At 35.9% G+C, this 18573-nt stretch overlaps 1 protein-coding gene, 1 long non-coding RNA gene and 1 pseudogene across 3 annotated transcripts; 2 read left to right on the top strand and 1 right to left on the bottom strand.

The window, feature by feature from the left end:
- Positions 1 to 9592: 9592 nt before the first annotated feature.
- Positions 9593 to 11164, top strand: LOC147491789 (glutamate--glyoxylate aminotransferase 2 pseudogene; annotated as a pseudogene).
- Positions 11165 to 12166: 1002 nt separating this feature from the next.
- On the top strand, positions 12167 to 17227 carry LOC147491787 (uncharacterized). The gene is made up of 5 exons (XR_015199759.1): positions 12167 to 12301; positions 12381 to 12475; positions 13254 to 13977; positions 14238 to 14393; positions 16989 to 17227. It is a non-coding gene; the product is annotated as an uncharacterized LOC147491787 (long non-coding RNA).
- LOC147491788 (asparagine--tRNA ligase, chloroplastic/mitochondrial-like) lies at positions 14943 to 16992 on the bottom strand. 2 transcript variants are annotated; one of them, XM_086568757.1, is made up of 4 exons: positions 16161 to 16992; positions 15894 to 15962; positions 15307 to 15417; positions 14943 to 15011 (listed from the first exon to the last, which is right to left on the bottom strand). In XM_086568757.1, exons 1-4 carry the CDS (start codon positions 16470 to 16472, stop codon positions 14958 to 14960), a joined length of 546 nt encoding a protein of 181 aa, XP_086424883.1. In that variant the 5' UTR covers positions 16473 to 16992; the 3' UTR covers positions 14943 to 14957. The 2 variants fall into 2 exon arrangements, with proteins under 2 accessions (XP_086424883.1, XP_086424882.1); XM_086568756.1 differs by lacking the exon at positions 14943 to 15011 and having other exon boundaries at positions 15025 to 15417.
- Positions 17228 to 18573: the final 1346 nt, after the last annotated feature.

Genomic DNA, 18573 nt, shown 5'->3' with positions numbered 1-18573 from the left:
TGTGTTGGATAAAGCTCAGAACTTGACTCAAAGATGCGGCTGGTTGGAACTCTGGAGGTGACCGGTGGTAGGAGATGGCCTATACAACCTCTCTGGACGGGTTTGTTTTGAATTTGGATCGAGAGTTGGATTCTTGGCTGCTGAAGTTGGTTTCTAGGGAAATTTTGGGGATCCGTGGGAGGTGGGGCGGGGAAAAAGAACATTGCATGGAGGGACTGGTTGGTTGATTGGTGGCGATGGGAAAGAGATGCAGCCAAAGTTGGTGGTAGTTGTTGCTGGCGGGTAGAGAAGAAGGTGGTGGGTTGTCGATCCAGATCCACTTCTCAGGCGGGTTGGTTTGGTTGGGCTCGGGTTGTTTGGATTCTGGCCCGATTAGTTGGGCCGGTTTATTAGCCTAGAGCGTAGACTTGAGACGGGCTAAGGGGTTTTTCATCAGCTTTTGGTCTCCTATGTTTGAACCTAGTTTGAGCCCTGCCTAATGGGGTTTCAACGTAGTTAGTACTAGCATGGTTGCTTAATTGTACCAAGATGTTGAATTGTCCACGGTTCACTTGCAAATCCTCGTGATTATAAACGAGGATGTGAGTGGTACTATGAATGTAAGGATATATTATATTAATACAGGTGGGGGTTTGCCTAACCCTAGCTTAATCTTAAAAAAAAAAAAATGAAAACCAGTTTCATTAAAAGTTTAAAACTGCTGTTTTCTCTTTCTAAACCATGCTTCCATCTTCAAGCTAAACAATCACTCTTCTCCAGGATTGTAACAATATATCCCATGAGTCCATAACTAAATTTAAAGTTTGAAGTTATTTCAGCCACTATATTTTCCTTTTAATGAAGCGATTCGAGATGGGTTTCAAGATCGAACTTGATCTATTGTGAAATCTATTTCGGATTTCATACTCTTTAGTGCCAATTGAAGCAATTCATGTGTGGGCATAAGTTATCACTATGTGGGTTATTGGATTTGTGTTTGTTTGGGACGATTTTGACTATTCACATGAGATCGCGATTGCAACAAACAAAGAGCGCGATTTACAAATTGTGAGAGCGCGGTTTTGTGTCTAGAGCGCAAGAGCACGAATTTAGAGCGAGATCGGTGAGGGTGTACCACGGTTTGTGTGACAAAGGGCATGACACTGTTATTCTCCGTGAATAACATCAATGATCAAGCAGGGGATACTTACGTGACTTGTGACTTGATCAATTCCTCTCCTTTTGAATTGGACTAAAAAGGGAGAGGATTGCTAACGTCCTGTACTTTTATAGGGGTAGGACCATCCTACCTCTCTAGATACGAAAAAAGGGTGACTAGTTACTTGCAAATTTCAAAGAACTAAAAGTCTAAAACTTACGACTCTCTCAAATGAGTCCGAGTCCTTAGCAAGTTCTCCATACAAGTATACAACCCATCTTCAACCTCTCCACTATAAGTCAGGTTATTTGAGGGCGGTGTGAATTGATGGGAGCATAGTACAAAATATCAGGATATGACAAAATATTGATTCCTGATTTATGGATATGTATCGTGGATATATTATTTTCTCTGGAAATATTTGACATTGTTTCATATGCAAATATCGTGGATATATCCAAAATATCGATAAATATCGTAGATATTGTGGATATTTCTTGAAATATCATGATATATAGTTTATATTTATTTAAAATATAATGGTAAATATTAAATAAAATTGTTACCAACGCAAAATATCTCGAAATATCTCAAAATATCCCAAAATATCGTAAATATCATCGATATTTGCAGTCGTATATATTTTTAAGCATATCGTGATATTTATATATCTTTTGTTGAAATCTCGATATATATCGTGATATATATCGTGATATTTTGTACTATAGATGGGAGATCTTTTTTATCCCCTATGATGACTTTGACTTTCTATATGAGAACAAAAATTTTACTACTAATTTGTTGTTGAGCGCTTGACTTAATATTTGTGAGAGTGAGAAGATGGAGAATGTGGAGATATGGATTTGGAGAATTTTTTTAATTTGAAACAAGATTCAAGGAGGGTATCTCACGAAAAATTTGATGTATAATTTTAGAAGCATGAGATTCTATTATATTCATGCAAGTGGATTGATGGACTCTAAGAGCATCTCTAGGTGGTAGTATCACCTCCCAAATTCTTCAAATTTGCTTCCAAAACTCGAAATTTTATGGAATTCCAACTCTAGGTGGAAGCAAATTCGGTCGCATCACCTGTCCAGCCGCATTCTTGTTCACAAATTTGACATTTCGGATGCTGATGCAGAGCAACAGTGGTTGTCGTGTGCCATTGCAAATGTCGTCACAAATTTTTTTTTTGACTTTGACCAAAGACCACGCCGCCAATAGATTGTCATCGCGCACCATTGCTAATGTCGCTTGAGCGAAGTTTTTTTTTTTTTTTCAATTGGGCTAATAAATGAGAATGTCGCATGAGTTTTTTTTTTTCAACTTGGGGGCGACAATGGTAATGTCACGCGACAGTATCAATGTCACGTAAGGTACCCCTATTTCAAATTTACGAATGATATTTGCGACCACTTAGAGTTGGTCAAAATTTGCGTCCAATTTCTCCAAATTTCGCCTTCAAATTTGAAGGAAATACTACCACCACTTAGATATGCTATAATATTGTCTGGCCTTATCACTTTCCATGAAATCTCTCCAAAAATCAATGTGTACATAGACAATGGTCAAGTACTTAAGTCTAATTAAACTAGGCTTTTATACTATCTAATAATAAGAATATCCAAAATATAACAAAAGAAATAAGAAAATATGAAAATGCACATTATTTAGGATATTTGAGGCCTTTCCAAATTTGAGACCTTAGGTGGCTGCCTAACTGGTTTAAGGGTTGATCCGACATTGCTATAAGTCACTGTCAACACCCCTCCCCTGTCACAGTTAAATTAGATGACCGGATTCCATTGGACGGTGGCTGGTGTAGTGGGTAGCCGCTTTGGTGGTGGACGAGTTGACTTAGTGTGTTTTAGTTGGAACCATTAGAGTAGGTGAACCGTGAACATGTCACTCTTTTTTGTTTCTAGTGCGGTAGGATGGTCCTATCCCATAAAAAGGCAGGACGCTATCAATCCTCAAAAAAGGAATACTGTATGATATTGTGGTGGCATAAATATCGTCTGTTGATCTAAACTACACAATTAAATGCGCTGTAATCAATGTTTGAAAAACCGAACCACTAATTGAACCGATTTTTTGTTCAAATGGTTGAACAATGGTTCAATTCGGTCTTACCTATTCTTATTTATCTAATAAGTTTTGATATGGATTGCATAATTTTTAGACTTAATTGAAACAAAAATCAGTTTATAGGAAAATCAGTTTACCGAAACCAGTTCATAGGAAAATCAGTTTATATGTTAAAAACGAAAATTGAAAGTATTTTAACACTAGTTTGGCTTGGCAGGTTGGTTTGGTTATTGCATTTTCTGGTTTAGGTGTTGAGTTTGCAATAATTCTACAGTGACACAGATAAACTGACATAGTTGACTGACACAGTGACGTGGCACTGCAATATCAATAATGCACTATGAAAAACCACAACTGCAACTTATATAGTTAATATCGGTTTTCGGAACTAATCGGTCACAGGGTGAGATGCAATTAATCGGTAATTTAATCGCAATTAATCATGTTGATATAATTATATATTTATTTATATCTCTATTAGTAAAATACACCATAATTAATCTGGCCTTTTAAATTAGACCAGCATTTTTTCTACCACCTAATACTCCTAATTAAATACAAAAAAATATTATTCAATGTCTTTAAAAAGGACTATTTCGTCATTTAATTTTTTATTTCTATTTATACCCTTCAATTACAAACACACGCATTACGAGGAATTTTATGTAAATTCAGGGGCAAAACCAAATCCGCCTTATATTGACATGTACGTTGTTGCCTTGCCATTAATACCTACTTAAATACCATTAATACCCACTTAACTACCATTAATACTTGAAGTTCTTTCAACTTCCCTCCTTTCTTCATGAACTCTTTCCAAGATCTTGGTTTTTGCTTTATGCTTCCAATTCGGTTAGATCGAAGCGAGAACTAAAGAAGGACTGGTAAGTTGACGGCTTATATTAATATAGGAAAGCCGGTTATGTAATTTTAGCGTGGGGTGTTTGGAATTTGTAGTGAAGATGCATATATATTCCTTGTGAATTGGTTGAAAAGGTTCCCACAAGACAAGCATAGAGATTTCTATATTCTTTGGAGAAAGTTATGCAGGTCTACTTGCCTATATTTCTTTTTATCGTTATTTCACACAATGTGTTTGTAATGTGTTTCTTATGATAAAAGTTTCTTATTGTTTGTATATGTTGAAGGTCATTATGTTCCTCATTTGTCTCAACTTGTATCTGAGAGAAACAAGGGAATTCAGAATCCTATTCTTAATTTCAAAGGGTTCATGGTAAGAATATAGACCTTGATGTCGTTAGTAGTTTAGGTACCTAAAGGTTTATGGGAGTGATGATTTGGATTTTGCTTTCTAGGTGGGGAATGCTGTTATTGATGATTACAATGACTATGTGGGCACCTTTGAGTCTTGGTGGACCCATGGTTTGATATCTGATGCTACGTTTAAAACTCTGAATATCCACTGTGACTTGGAAGTTCAGAACACGATATGATGAATGCAATAAGGCTCGACATGGCAGATCTGAACAAGGAAACATTGATCCTTACAACATATTTACACCTACTTGCAAGAAAAAGTATCTCGCAGCGTAAGTTAAGAAGTCGCTATGTAAGCTCTCCTCCGTTAGTTATCCTTTCAATTGCAACTATAACAATTATTGTTTGCACTATTCATGTTACCCTATACATTGAAATCCCTCGCATCTATCGTTAAACCACTTAATGGTTCCATTTAACTTGGTACATTTCTAGCTTTGGTGGCATCGAAATATTCCAACTGAAATACCAAAGATGGTAGTTTACCGATTTCGGGCTTTCAGCTTAAGCTTCATTACCTTGCTCTTTTAAGGAGCATATCAGCTTAGGCACCTAATTAAATTCAGTTTAACAATCATTTTTATAGTTGATTAAACATTGGGGACACACGAAACGCCCTTAATCTGGTGACTCCCTCACGGATTTTTTTCCCTTGTGTGCTATTGGAATCCCAACTTCATTTCGCTTCGGTTTTCTTAGAGAAAGATCACATTGACTTCGATATTAGTGTATTTTAGTGTATGATTTTACAATTTGCCTTTGGTGATTTCATTGCCAAAACCTTTTGGTGCAAACGGTAACGCCCAAATTTTCCCGAAACAGATCAAAATTTTGGAATGGCAAGTTCACTTGGCATTAGAATATTACTGTCTTCTAGGAGCCACTGGAACAAAGACACAACCACATGGCAGCACACGTTTTAAAGTTTCATAGCTCACTGTTAACTGACCAAGACACCCCTAATCTACCCTAACTGTCAAAGGACTTCCCCACATAAAAGGACGGCAGTTGGTAACACAAATTAGTGGACAAGGATATGAGATTTTAAAGGAATTCAATGCTGTTGATTTACTAAAATGGATTTCAGCCACATGTCCTATTCAAATTAATTACACTAGTAAACGGGCACGTGCGTTGCACGTGCTAGGAAATAAAATTGGGGTAGAAAAAAATCAAAGGAAAGAATTATATAAAATGTAAAATATTACATACTACATTTGTCTGAATGGATTATGTAAAATGTTTTATATTCAAAAAATTTCAATAAGAAAAGAAAAAAAACACTTGAATACGCTAGTTTTATTCTTTGTTTGATTCGATTTTTGCTGCTTTGCCATGCTGCGAATAAATATATTTGAAGAGGTATTTAACTGTTTGTAATTTAGTTAGTATGTAATTAGTATTGTATATGCCACAAACTAATTTACCTAAAAAATAGGTATTATGTTGATGAAGTTTACCTTTGTGCTGCTAGTTGTGTAATTCGTCGGGCATTTATATGTGATAGAGGAACATTGTTGGATTTATATGAGTGTACTACCTGCAAGATATAAGAATATTACATCATGTTGTGCAACATAATTGCTATTCTAAACTGAATAATAAAATATCTAAAAAAAATGCAAGAAGAATAACTTTTTTCTTATTATTGTCTTCAAAATGATCTAGCGAATCCATCAGCTATTTTTTTGTTGTCGTTAAATATTTTGGTTGGTTTAAATAAGTAAGTAGCTTGGATAGAGAAAGAAATTGTTGCTAGCTAAAAAAGCCATTGTTTTTTGTTATTATTATTTAGAAACATTCACTTTAAGTCGGATATAATATGTGGACTGAATTGAATGTGTAAATAATAGCTTTCGGTAAGATGGCTATATGTGGCAAGATTATAATTTAAAAGCTTTTAATATAATGTGGATCAATTTCATGTGTATGGAGATTGAATTATTCAAATGATGGAGGCTTAAATTTTTTCAATCCATTTGTATGGAGGCGACAGAAGGAAGAAATTATAGATGTTAGCTATATCACTGAATTACATCTGTTTCATCATGCTGTTAGTCGCACAATATTTTGATCAATTCTTACATTGTTTATTGGTCCCTATTCTGAAAATGTTATTAGCACCAATCTGCACATGCAAAACTTTGCAGGTTTCAAGCTTCCACTTGATTAACATAATGCAATGAAATGTTGGTTCTTTGCAAGGCCCAAAATATCGTCGATATATTCGATATATCACCGATATATATCATTTTTTTGGTACACCGATATGGATATATTCGATATATATCCACCGAATATTGAATCATTTTTTTCCCGATATATATTGGAATTTCCGATATAACGATATATACGATATAAATTATTGATTTTGATCGATATTGTCGACTTTGACCAAATATTATTGACTTTGACCGATATATTAATGATATTTTCGATATAATCAACGATATTTCTTATATATCAATATACAAAAAAATTTGACTGGTCAACAAAAAAAGAAATATCTCTAATATTTTCGATATTTTCAATATATATCGGTTTTTAAGTACATCGAAATATTCACCGAATTTGATATTTTGGGCCTTGGTTCTTTGGTCCCAATTTATGAACCTTTTTCAAAATAATAATCATTTGGTCCACCATATATATATTAAGCATTTCATGATCGACTGGGTTGGCCCATTTTTATATGTTGTTCTGAGCTTGAGTATTGCAAAATAATGAGTTGGTTTTGGACATTATGTACTAACTCATTATTGAAATATTGCCCAACAATGGTTTGGGCCATTAAGCAACAATGGTTATACTACATGGTAGGCAGTAGCTGCAACTGAATCGTGAGGGGCCTTCAAAGAAAGTGTTTGTTTACCAATATCATAACAAACACTATTACATGGCAGATCAAATCTAGTAGTTTTATAGAACAACTATTTATGTAAATCCTATCGCATCACTATTACATGGCAGAGCAAATCTAGTAGCCATTAGTAACATCACTGTTGTATTACAAATAAAATTCCAACAACAAAATATCTAATAACCATAAATAATAAAACAATAATAAGTTGAGGACAATAATAATAACAACATGCTCCAATCCATCTCCAGCATTCAGTCCTATAACTGTTTACATGCTCCAATCTCAAGCCACTACAGCAGCAGCAGAATAAGTCGACTACACTACTAAACCACCTGCCACCTACACCACTACAGCATCACACACCAATCCACACACAGATACGAACCAGCACACTCACCACACTCCAACCACCAGGCATCAGGCAGCAGCAGCTGTAGCACTCGGAAGAACAGCAGTAGTAGCAGGCAGAAATCAGCACCAAGCACACAGCAGCAGCACCCAACACACACAGCAGCAGCAGGCAGAATGCAGCACCAAGTACACAACAGCAATAACACCGAACACTCAACACAACACCACACACACAGCACAACACAACAGCGCGTCACACACCCAACACTCTACCACATGACCTGCCAGAATACACATACACACAAAAAACCACACACACACTACCACCTCAACAACACCACACCACACCATACACTACCACATCCACAACACCACAAACATTTACTCCTATAACGACATATTCTTTCATCAAACTTTTATTTAAACTAAAGATCACAATAGATGGAAGTTTAGCATTCTACTGACCATAATTAAAGTGTATTACCTGGTAAATTTTGCGGATTCTCTTAGATGCAACAGTCGTGTCTGAAGTTTCCACGGTCTCATTAAAGTTGTATGAATAAGTTTCCTGTGCCAACATAATACACACATTTTTTCCCCCCCGTGTTAGTTATAAAGGATAAAGAATTGATAAAAAGTTAAAAACAAATATTTAAAAGTCAACGCGGTTGTATATTTACCACACATTCGGACTTTCTACGCATCCGTTTAGGCTTTGTTTCCTTAGTTGAGGTTGCAGGTGGTTCATCAGAATTTTCAAATGGTAATATCTGTATCAAGAAGTATTGAATTTCTAATGAGCTGCCCTGCCCAGGACATGATTCTTAACAAAATAATATTCAATTTTCTAATTGAAACACCTCCCGTTACAAATAATAAAATATGGCAACAGATAACATACTTTAAGGCATAGAACTTACCGATGGTTGATTGAAGATTGAAAGAACTAACAATTTTATTTATTTTTAATTATTTGACCCAGGAAGAAGCTCCTTGAAGTATACACTACTCTCTAAGCTCTCACGAAAAGCTTCCCACAAACTCCCTTTGCCATGGGATCCTTCACTCTTTCTCTGCTGATACATAATGTCAAATCCACATGCAATCTTCATACCCAACTCAGCTTCCACATACCCACCACCATCCGAGCTATTTGGCATAGGTTACCATCCGACCTATGAGGCAACAAAATAACATTTTAATAGTCAATAGACTTACTGGGGTCATCTTCAAACATTTTAACAGACAACATTTTAACAGCCAATACTTACACAGTTGTAAATATTTCCGCTTGAAACAATTGGATCTTCAACTGCCGTGGTGAGCATAGAAGATAAGTCCCTAACATGGGAAATGTTGGTGAGTTGCATCCCTGAGCCCGGAATTGGAACTGGTAAGTCACGAACAATACCTGTACACGGTAGATCTCAATTAGATAAGATTGGAAAGAGCAAAGTATTGGCTTCAGGTATTTGGAGTTGTAATAAACAATTATTACACCCATAGCTAGAAGCCTAGAGCTAAACATAACAAAGGTACAGATAAGAATTTCATTCGCTTACTTACGATCAAAGAACCACTCCTCACAATCTTTGCTGTTCCCGATCCAATCATGTGCTAGGGGCGGAATACTGCCCAGCTACTGAAAACATCTGCAATATATGGGTTTTAGGTGGATGTGACTATAGTTATTGTCATTGTTGGAATGGAACTGACACTATATACCTTATCAATTTCTACGAAAGAAAGAAGGCACAGAACACCACATATATAATAATGGGATATCCTTTCACTGAAACAATACCCTGTGCCTTAACACTTCTCATTTCTACACGTAGCTAACCTCAGTTTCCACTTTCCAGTTGGAAATCTGAGCTTTAGATATCGGCACTGGGAACACTAATAACTACTCAATTATGTCAAAGGGATTAGACCATGAGACACTGACTGAGAACATGCAGAAGGCTCAATATGCTGTGAGAGGTGAGCTCTATCTTAGAGCTTCCGAGCTTCAGAAGGAAGGTAAGAAGATTATATTTACAAATGTTGGCAACCCGCATGCTTTAGGACAGAAGCCACTGACCTTCCCTCGCCAGGTTGTGGCTCTATGCCAAGCTCCATTTCTACTGGATGATCCTAATGTGGGACTCGTCTTCCCAGTAGATGCCATTGCTAGAGCTAAACATTACCTTTCTTTGACATCGGGTGGCCTAGGTGCCTACAGAGATTCCCGAGGACTTCCAGGAGTGCAATAGGAAGTGGCAGAGTTTATTGAAAGGCGTGATAGCTATCCAAGTGACCCAGAACTGATATATCTGACAGATGGTGCTAGCAAAGGAGTAATGCAAATCTTGAATACAATTATACGTGGTCAAAGTGATGGGATTCTAGTTCCAATTCCACAATACCCACTTTATTCAGCTGCAATATCTTTATATGGTGGTTCTCTTGTTCCATATTACTTGGAAGAGACTGAAAATTAGGGTCTTGATGTAAATAACCTTCGCCAGTCAGTTGCAGGAGCCCGTTCAAGAGGCATAACTGTGAGGGCCATGGCGATTATAAACCCAGGAAACCCGACTGGTCAGTGTTTGAGCGAAGCCAATCTGCAGGAAATACTAAAATTTTGTTATTGAGAAAAGTTGGTCCTTATGGCAGATGAAGTTTATCAGCAGAACATATACCAGGATGCACAACCCTTCTTAAGTGCGAGAAAGGTTTTGCTGGACATGGGTCTACCCGTAAGCAAGGAAGTCCAACTTGTATCTTTCCACACTGTGTCTAAAGGGTATTGGGGAGAATGCGGACAGCGAGGAGGGTACATTAAAATGGCAAATATTCCTCTACAGACTGTTGACGAAATTTATAAGATTGCGTCCATATCACTCAGTCCAAATGTTCCTGGACAAATATTTATGGGTTTGATGGTCAGTCCTCCCAAGCCAAGAGACATCTCATATCAGAAGTATGTTCAGGAGAGCAACTCAGTTCTTGAATCATTAAGGAGGAGAGCCCACATAATGACTAATGGATTCAACAGTTGCAGAAATGTAGTTTGCAACTTTACAAAAGGCCGACAAATAAGATTACCACCAAAAGCGATTGAAGTTGCGAAAAAGGCTGGAAAAGTCCCCGATGTATTTTATTGTCTGAAGCTATTGGAAGCCACTGGCATTTCTACCGTCCCTGGTTCTGGATTTGGTCAGAAAGAAGGGGTTTTCCACCTAAGGACAACCATCTTACCAGCTGAAGAAGACATGCCTGCAATCATGGAAAGTTTTAAGAAGTTCAACGACGAGTTCATGGAACAATATGAGGAACATAGAGGATATTCAAGGATGTAAAGGAGTTGAAAAGAAATCATAATTTGTATACAATTCTGTCAATTCATTTACACCCTACCTTCTGCCGACTCTCCTCGATCTCTCTTTAAAGGGGTATATCCTTGTGTATTTTCACTGGTTCAAACTTGCATTTCTATTTTATGTACATGGATTGATTTTTCAAAAAAAAAAAAAAAGTTCTAAGAAAGAAATCAGAACATCTATAATCTATAGATATATTATAGAGCATATGAAACTATCATCGAGTCTACGACAACTATTTTACGAGAATGTTATTTACTCACAACTTTCAGTTTCTCCAATCACTTTGTAGACATCATAACATTTTTGAACCCTGATGAGCTTGCTTAATCCAAAGTCTCCAACCTTCAAATGACTGGAGAAACTGCAAAATTAGAAGTACAATCCTCAAAACGTAGGCCCAAAATGAGGCAATAATTATCGAAACAGAGTCTTAAAAAAACAAAATCAATCCTAATATTCTCACTGTCATAAATGGTGACAGTGAGAAACTATTAGCATAAATGGCGAATCACAAAATTGGAACAAACATTAAATACTTCAAACTGAATTGCAGAGAATTGAATAACCATACCTAAGAGTAATGGCAGACAATTGAAGTTAATCTGAAAGAAAAGAAAATACTGAATTATGGCAATGTAAAACCAACGAAAAATAAATAAATAGAAGATCGACACACAGCAATAAGAAAACCAAAAATTGAAGAGAGAGTGAGATGATGAACAGAATTAGAGATTTGTGAAAGAAAAAGCGGTAGAGATAGTTTGTGAGAATTAGAGTTATATGTGTCGTTTTTTTTCTTTCATTGTGATGGAAAGGGTACGTCTGTTCGGAGATATTTCAGTTGTAATTTAAGGGATGGAAAGGGGGAAGCGTATTTACAAATTTACCCTTTTAATGAAGAACAAAAAATAAGTGGCTGTCTAACTTTCCGGTACCCTTCCAATTAAAAACTTTGTGTTAAAACCGGGAATACGGAGACTAATTGGGAAATCTGGTATCCGCTTTATATATAAGATTATTTCGTCTTTTATTTTCACTCCAACTCCTTATAAACTAACGACATTTGATTTTACTCAGCGTAGGATGTCTATATCATATGATCCCCGCGAGACAGAAGAGAAACATTGCAGTTGTACTTCAATCTTCTAGAAGTGCGAGAAGGCATTGCATGCAAATGTCCTTTGGAATACCATATCGTTGGGAAACATGCAGGTATTAATATTGTTTTTGAAGTTCGAGGAGATTTTCTTCTTAAATAGTGTGCAAACACCGAAGTTCCTTCTCCTTGCAGTGATATTATTGGCGACCATCGGAAGGATTCTCCAAGATCCATGCTTCCTATTTATCGCGAACTTATTTCTCACGGTATCGAATTTGGGTGTTTAGGTAAGTTTATCACCTTCTCTTTCCTTTCCTTATGTTATTTCCTTTTTAAAAACTGGTTTAAAGATTGTACTTCAAGAAAGAATATTAAGTTTATTTCTTCTTTATATGATTCCCGGTGCACAGGATGTTCGAATGCATAAGTCACCTACATTTGAATGCTATATGAAATTGTTTTCTAGAAGATGAAATCGGTAAAAATACCGGGGTCATAGAGAAGCCCCAAACATGGTTAGGTAGTTTATTCCGGTGAAAGTGCAATAAAGGCAGGAGTTATATTGTTTTGTTATGATATATGTCACCATTTTATGTAAAGTGAATTCTTTTATTCTTAACCCCGTATTTCACATGAGTGATGCATTTTTGTTGGCTCATTCCCACAATATTTTGAAAACCGTAGAAATCTGCTAGAAATTTAGCTCTGCAGCTTTAGAGTCAACATTTCAAAACTTTAGTTGTTTAATTTTGATGACTGTTGTACAACAAATAAAGAACACAAGAATATTTGTTAAACATGGGTCAAGCAAGTCATGTTTGTTCTAGAGCTTGATGGATCACTCTGAAGCGATTTTATTACAGTTACAGGTCAAAGCTTTGGTTCAGGTGAAAGTAGTTAGGTGTAAAAAAAATGTCTTTGCATCCCTGCATCTTGATTTCCCTCCTCTTGCTCATTAAATGACCAATCTATCGGGTTAAAAATGCCAACTTTTCTCTTATTGGTGTTATTGTCGTGGCTTGGATAAATTCCCATGCCGGTCGACTCAAGTTTTAATGCTTATAGGGAAGAGTTAGATATGTTGTCAGACCTGTCTTACCTCATGGCTGTGAAAAAGCTACAAGTCCCTGTGGTGCTGTTGGTACAACTGACTCTATGAACTTGGGTGCTTACGGCGTAGAACTTGCATTGAAAAATATGGAGTATAAAGCTATGGATGATAGTACGATAAAAAAGGTATGTTATGTTTTTCTGGTCAGTTTTGTTGCTAATTCTGTGAACCGAAACGAATAACTTTGCCTGGATTGTGGATGAAATCGTAACCACTATATTTTAAGAATTGTCTCACAACGCAGTGCCAATGACCATATTTCTCGCTGGGGTTTTATACCCATCGTCGAGCCCTCAAAGTATTTGCTCGATTCCATATTTTTCCCTTTTTTCCTCCATTTTTGGGATGCTTTTGACTTTTGATTCAGAATTGTTTTATTTTTAGTTTGCAATATGAGTGTAATCAAAATTAAGCGTTTGATCCCAATTTGCAGAACACCGAAAATATAGATTACTTTTTTTTATACTCGAAGCAATTTGTAGACCAGAGTTGAATTAGGTGCAAGGGAAATAAATGATTCAGTTTGTCAAACGTGCCACACAAAAATCCAGGGACGCGTATGTGCACTTTAAAATTTGTTTGTCTTCCATTTTTTGTTTGGTAAGTGAGTTGCAAAGTTGTTGCTGATATGGAGGCTTCAAATTTTAGGTACTTGGCAAAGTTTTGTGATAGGTGTTGGTATGTTCCATACATTTTGGGCATTTACTTCCAAGTTATGAATTGCCATTTGCGTATATCAAAACATATATTTTATTTATATGTTTTATTTTATTTTTCGCTTTTTGGATTTCTATGTGGCCTTTTCTTTGTGCACCGATAGTGTCTTTATTTAGTTCTTGCTAAAAGGAAGAATATGTGAATTCAGATATGTGGATTTATTGGATATACCACCACGTTATGTATGTCTAATCTAACTTTACTATCTTCTTAAAAATCAGGCCCCAACACTGAAATATGTTAAGCCAAAGGTTCATATCTAGCAAAATATAGTGAGTATTGGTGAAGAATGTATTAAAGAAGGCGGAGATAGGAAAACTGCTTTAGGAGGAAGATGAACCTACTGCCTACGATGCGTTCGAGTGCACATTGATCAGGTTTGGCTATTTTTTACTCCTACTCTTTGTTTAAATTACCCGTACCTGATTATTGAAAGTTTCTAACTGGAAAAATAAAAATAAGAGAAGAACATTCGAAAAAAGGGTTTCACAAACAAGTAGTATTCTTTAGGTGGCGATATAATCTTGCTTGCGCGTTATGGTAGTGTCCACATACAAATGAGGGAGTCTTCACACAATAATAACCAGTTAAAACTTCAAAAAACTAAAAGAGCTAAAGATCACACAATATTAGTTTAGTAACACGTAGGCTGTTTCTTGAGCTCCTTCACAATCAAAGCAGTAATACTTGGGCTTGAAACCCATACAAACCCATTTTCTTAGAAAAACTTGTGGGTAGCATATGCTAAAGCATTCCTCACTCTAGCAACCTGAAACAACCTTGAGCAGAAAACATGGTCCAGATTATTTCCCAAAATAGGAAAAACAAGAACCAACCTCTGGAATATACCAAAATACCAAACCAATGTATCAAGATACAAAAGCATACCGCACCAAAAGTGTTTGTCCTTGGGATCTAAGATGAGCTTTTGTTCGCAGAAATTATCTGCTCACTCTTTTCTTTTGAATAGGAAAAGAAGAATCACTTCTCCCCACCTACAAGATTAAAGGGTAAAGAGGGTGAGTAGAAGTTTGTCAGACACCTCATCCTACATTTTATTATTTTATTATTGTAGTCATGTCAAAAACTTTGAAATTGGGAGCACTACAAACTTCAGAAATCCTCTCTGCAAGCATTTATTACAGTTGGATAGATCAACTAGATTAAAATCATGAGCCATATGCATGGTCTGTTCTTCACATGGTTTTTAGGCAACATGTGCATGACATGTAGAACAGATAGGTGGAGCGGGGGAATTAAATTTCTGACAAGAAAAGAAAATTTCCTTACTGTGATGACTTTCCCAACATTTAACTCAACTTTCTGCTTCGATCCGTGACTAATAAGCACAACACCCTCTACCCATACTGATGCACCAGTTGAAATGAAGCCAGATTCGACCTAGCAAGACCAAAAGCATTTTTAAGGAGATGCTATGCAAAGACAGAAAATAGAGAAGAGAGGAGGCAGAGTAATAAATGAAAAGGATTATGGGGTAACAATTAATAGAAAATGCAGAAAACTAGATTAACTTATGAAGTTTATGTTTGGACCAACAAGTTAGTGTTCATCAAGATTATAACAAGCCGTAAAGCAACGATAAGAAGATATAAGAATTTGGAAATCTCTACTCCCCCTAATAGTATACTTTAAAAAACTAACACATCATTGTCATCTCAAATGCTCATAACAAAGACATTCTAATTTAAGGCAATCGCGAATACTTCTCACAATCATTATAAATATGGAGGTCCAGTAATTATAAGCAAATCAAATTAGTACAATGAATCTTTCTTTTGAAAATTGATAAAGGTATTTAATGAAACAAAATAACAACTCGAGGAGACAGAGTGGTTGTGATTGCATTGAATATATACCTGATCATAGGCATCAGCATCTGAATTTATCACACACTGCATGTTCGAAAGGCATGAGCCATCGTTAACCTGTAGAACAGACAAGGAACACATTACAGAATGAAGAAAATAACCATTAGTCCTTCCTGAGGCTAACACAATCCACCACAACATAGGCAACAGTAAGGGGCAGAAATATATATTCCCATTATTATAGACAGTTTGTTACAAACAAACAAACAGTAAGAGCATAACAATTGAAAGTTTAAGGATGTTTTTATAACCAACCTTGAGAAATGTAACACTGCTCTGCACTCTTAGTGTTTGAACCCAGCCCTTCACAACAAGCTTCTTCCCTAACCAATCCAAGCCTTCGTCCAGTCCACGTTTCACATCGACAATCCTCAAGCGTTTGCGGGATTCCCGGACTTTTTCTCCCTGTTTCACATCAACAGGCTCATCAACTGTTTTGCCACCCACACTGCAGCTGATGTACCTCTTCTTATCGTTTGTTGTAGAGATGGTCACTATAGAGTAAAGGGAAAATTGACGGGTGGGATGGTGATATGGAGTGAAAGTAATTCTTTGTGTTTTGTTCATGTATAGCTCAAGGGGTAAGAGCACCTCATCTCAAAGTAAAATATTATTGTGCCTCTAATTCTGTCATTGCAGTGCTGACTTTTCCTTTTTTTTTTTTTTTTTTTTTTTTATCGATGCCCAACAAATGATATTATAGCTGTGAACATTTAAAGAAACCTATTAATGGACCTACAATACTTAGAAAAGTGATTTCCCAAGGTGAACTTAAAAAGACTTTCGCTGTTGAAGTATATCCCCTTCGCCTTCAACTAATTGTTGCTAGAGATGGCAGATATCATGCTATCTGGATAATTAAAAGGGTTTCTTGCACTTTAGTTTCTTTTTCTACATCGTTTAGATGTGAAAGTGAAACTTATGCGAGGCACCAACCTTTTACTAGATTACTTTACATCTAGCTGAGTGCAGTAGCTTAGAATTAAACGTTGTAATGAGTTGGCCCTACATTTGTTACGTTTATCAATGGATTTGAACCTTATTTAAATATTTCTAGCAAGATTTTAAAAGTTTGTCTTGCAGCCTTCTGTAGGCGAACTCTACGACAAGGTTAGAGTGCTTCTTGGGTTAGGAGAGGAAAGGATATTCTTTGCTAGGTTACATTCTATCTTTCAGTACTACTACAAACTTTTACGTGGTGTTTTTGACTGATTATGTAGAGAAGGAAAAATAAAAAAAATGTTGTGTCTTCTTTAGTATTTTCTCATGTTCGTATTTGGGATTACTTTAATAAAAAGAAACATTTAGTTTTGGATATTGCACACAAGGCCTTTGAGGAAGCTCAAAACGTTGGTAAAAAATGGTATTTTCCATTTCAATTATTTGCATTCATGTACTTCCTATCATTTGATTGATTTGCATGTGTGATTTAATTGTTAGCATTTGATTCTAACTCCACTTGTAGCTGCTATGGTGAATAACATTGCTCAAAGAGTTTTATGAGAAACTGGATATATATGAAATATTTGGATTTATAAGAAAACCGTGAGCAGCAGAAGTGGAGCTCTTGGAGCTATAAGTGGGTGATATAAGAGTAGAATGCCGGAATATCCAATATGTTAATAAGGAAATTCACTCAAAGATCACCAATCAATTGCACTAAAGCGGGATGATATACTCACGGGCATGGAGGCCAAATTTGAACTTTTGTTTCAAATATCCCGAGTCCCATCTTATGTGATATAGTCCTAAACATGTATTAAGCAAACTACCAGCTAGAGTATGTGAGTGCATGGTTTCAAGTTTCATATAGTTTCGTCCTGTAGCATGTCGATGATTGTTGACAATAATTCATCACATTGTAATTGCAATTTCCACTTGAAATTTGTGTGCATGGGTTTGGTGAACGCACGCCATAACACAATCATGTAAGTTGGTACATATTTGTGCAATTATACACAACATTATAACCTAATTTGCAATTTTGTTATCTAGCACCATACATTTCTCTTTCCTTATTGTTTCTGCAAATTTTGTCAATTTTCTTTTTGAATCTATTTCGCTTAGGTATGTCAAAGTTGAAGTTCTTTTATCGGACAAAATGTTAGAAGAACCGCTGGTGTAGCACTGATTCAATTTGCCGCCCAGAGGGCGTGCATATGTGCTAGTAGTGATAGAGTATCTATTTACTTACTAGAAAGTAGATCTGTGTATACGCACCAGCTCTTCTAAAAACTTACTTAACAATTATAAATATATATATATAAAATTTTTCTAACAAATCATTATTTATGTTTTCATCGCTAACCCGTTTTAATTTCGTAAAAAATTGTTTGAATCAAGTCTAAAAACCTGTTTTAATTTCTCAATAAATTGTTTTAATTAAGTTTTAAAGATCCAAAAACCCATTTTTTAATCGGGGAAGAGATCTCGTTTTAATTTAAAAGTGTGATTCACGTTTTGATTAGAAGTGCTATAATTTCTCTTTTCAATAGGAGATGAATTATCATTTTAATTTGAGTTGATGATGTGAAATTTTAAGAGAGCTAGAAAAATATCTTTTACGGGAGCTTTAATATTAATATATTGATTGATTTAGTAATTCCATCAAATACACTACTTATTTTAATAGGTAGCCCATCAGAAAACAAACCTTAATGACTATGTC

Source organism: Coptis chinensis, chromosome 6 (assembly GCF_015680905.1).
Source record: "Coptis chinensis isolate HL-2020 chromosome 6, ASM1568090v1, whole genome shotgun sequence".
Classification (NCBI taxonomy): Eukaryota; Viridiplantae; Streptophyta; class Magnoliopsida; order Ranunculales; family Ranunculaceae; genus Coptis; species Coptis chinensis.
This window is presented reverse-complemented; position numbering and strand designations above follow the sequence as displayed.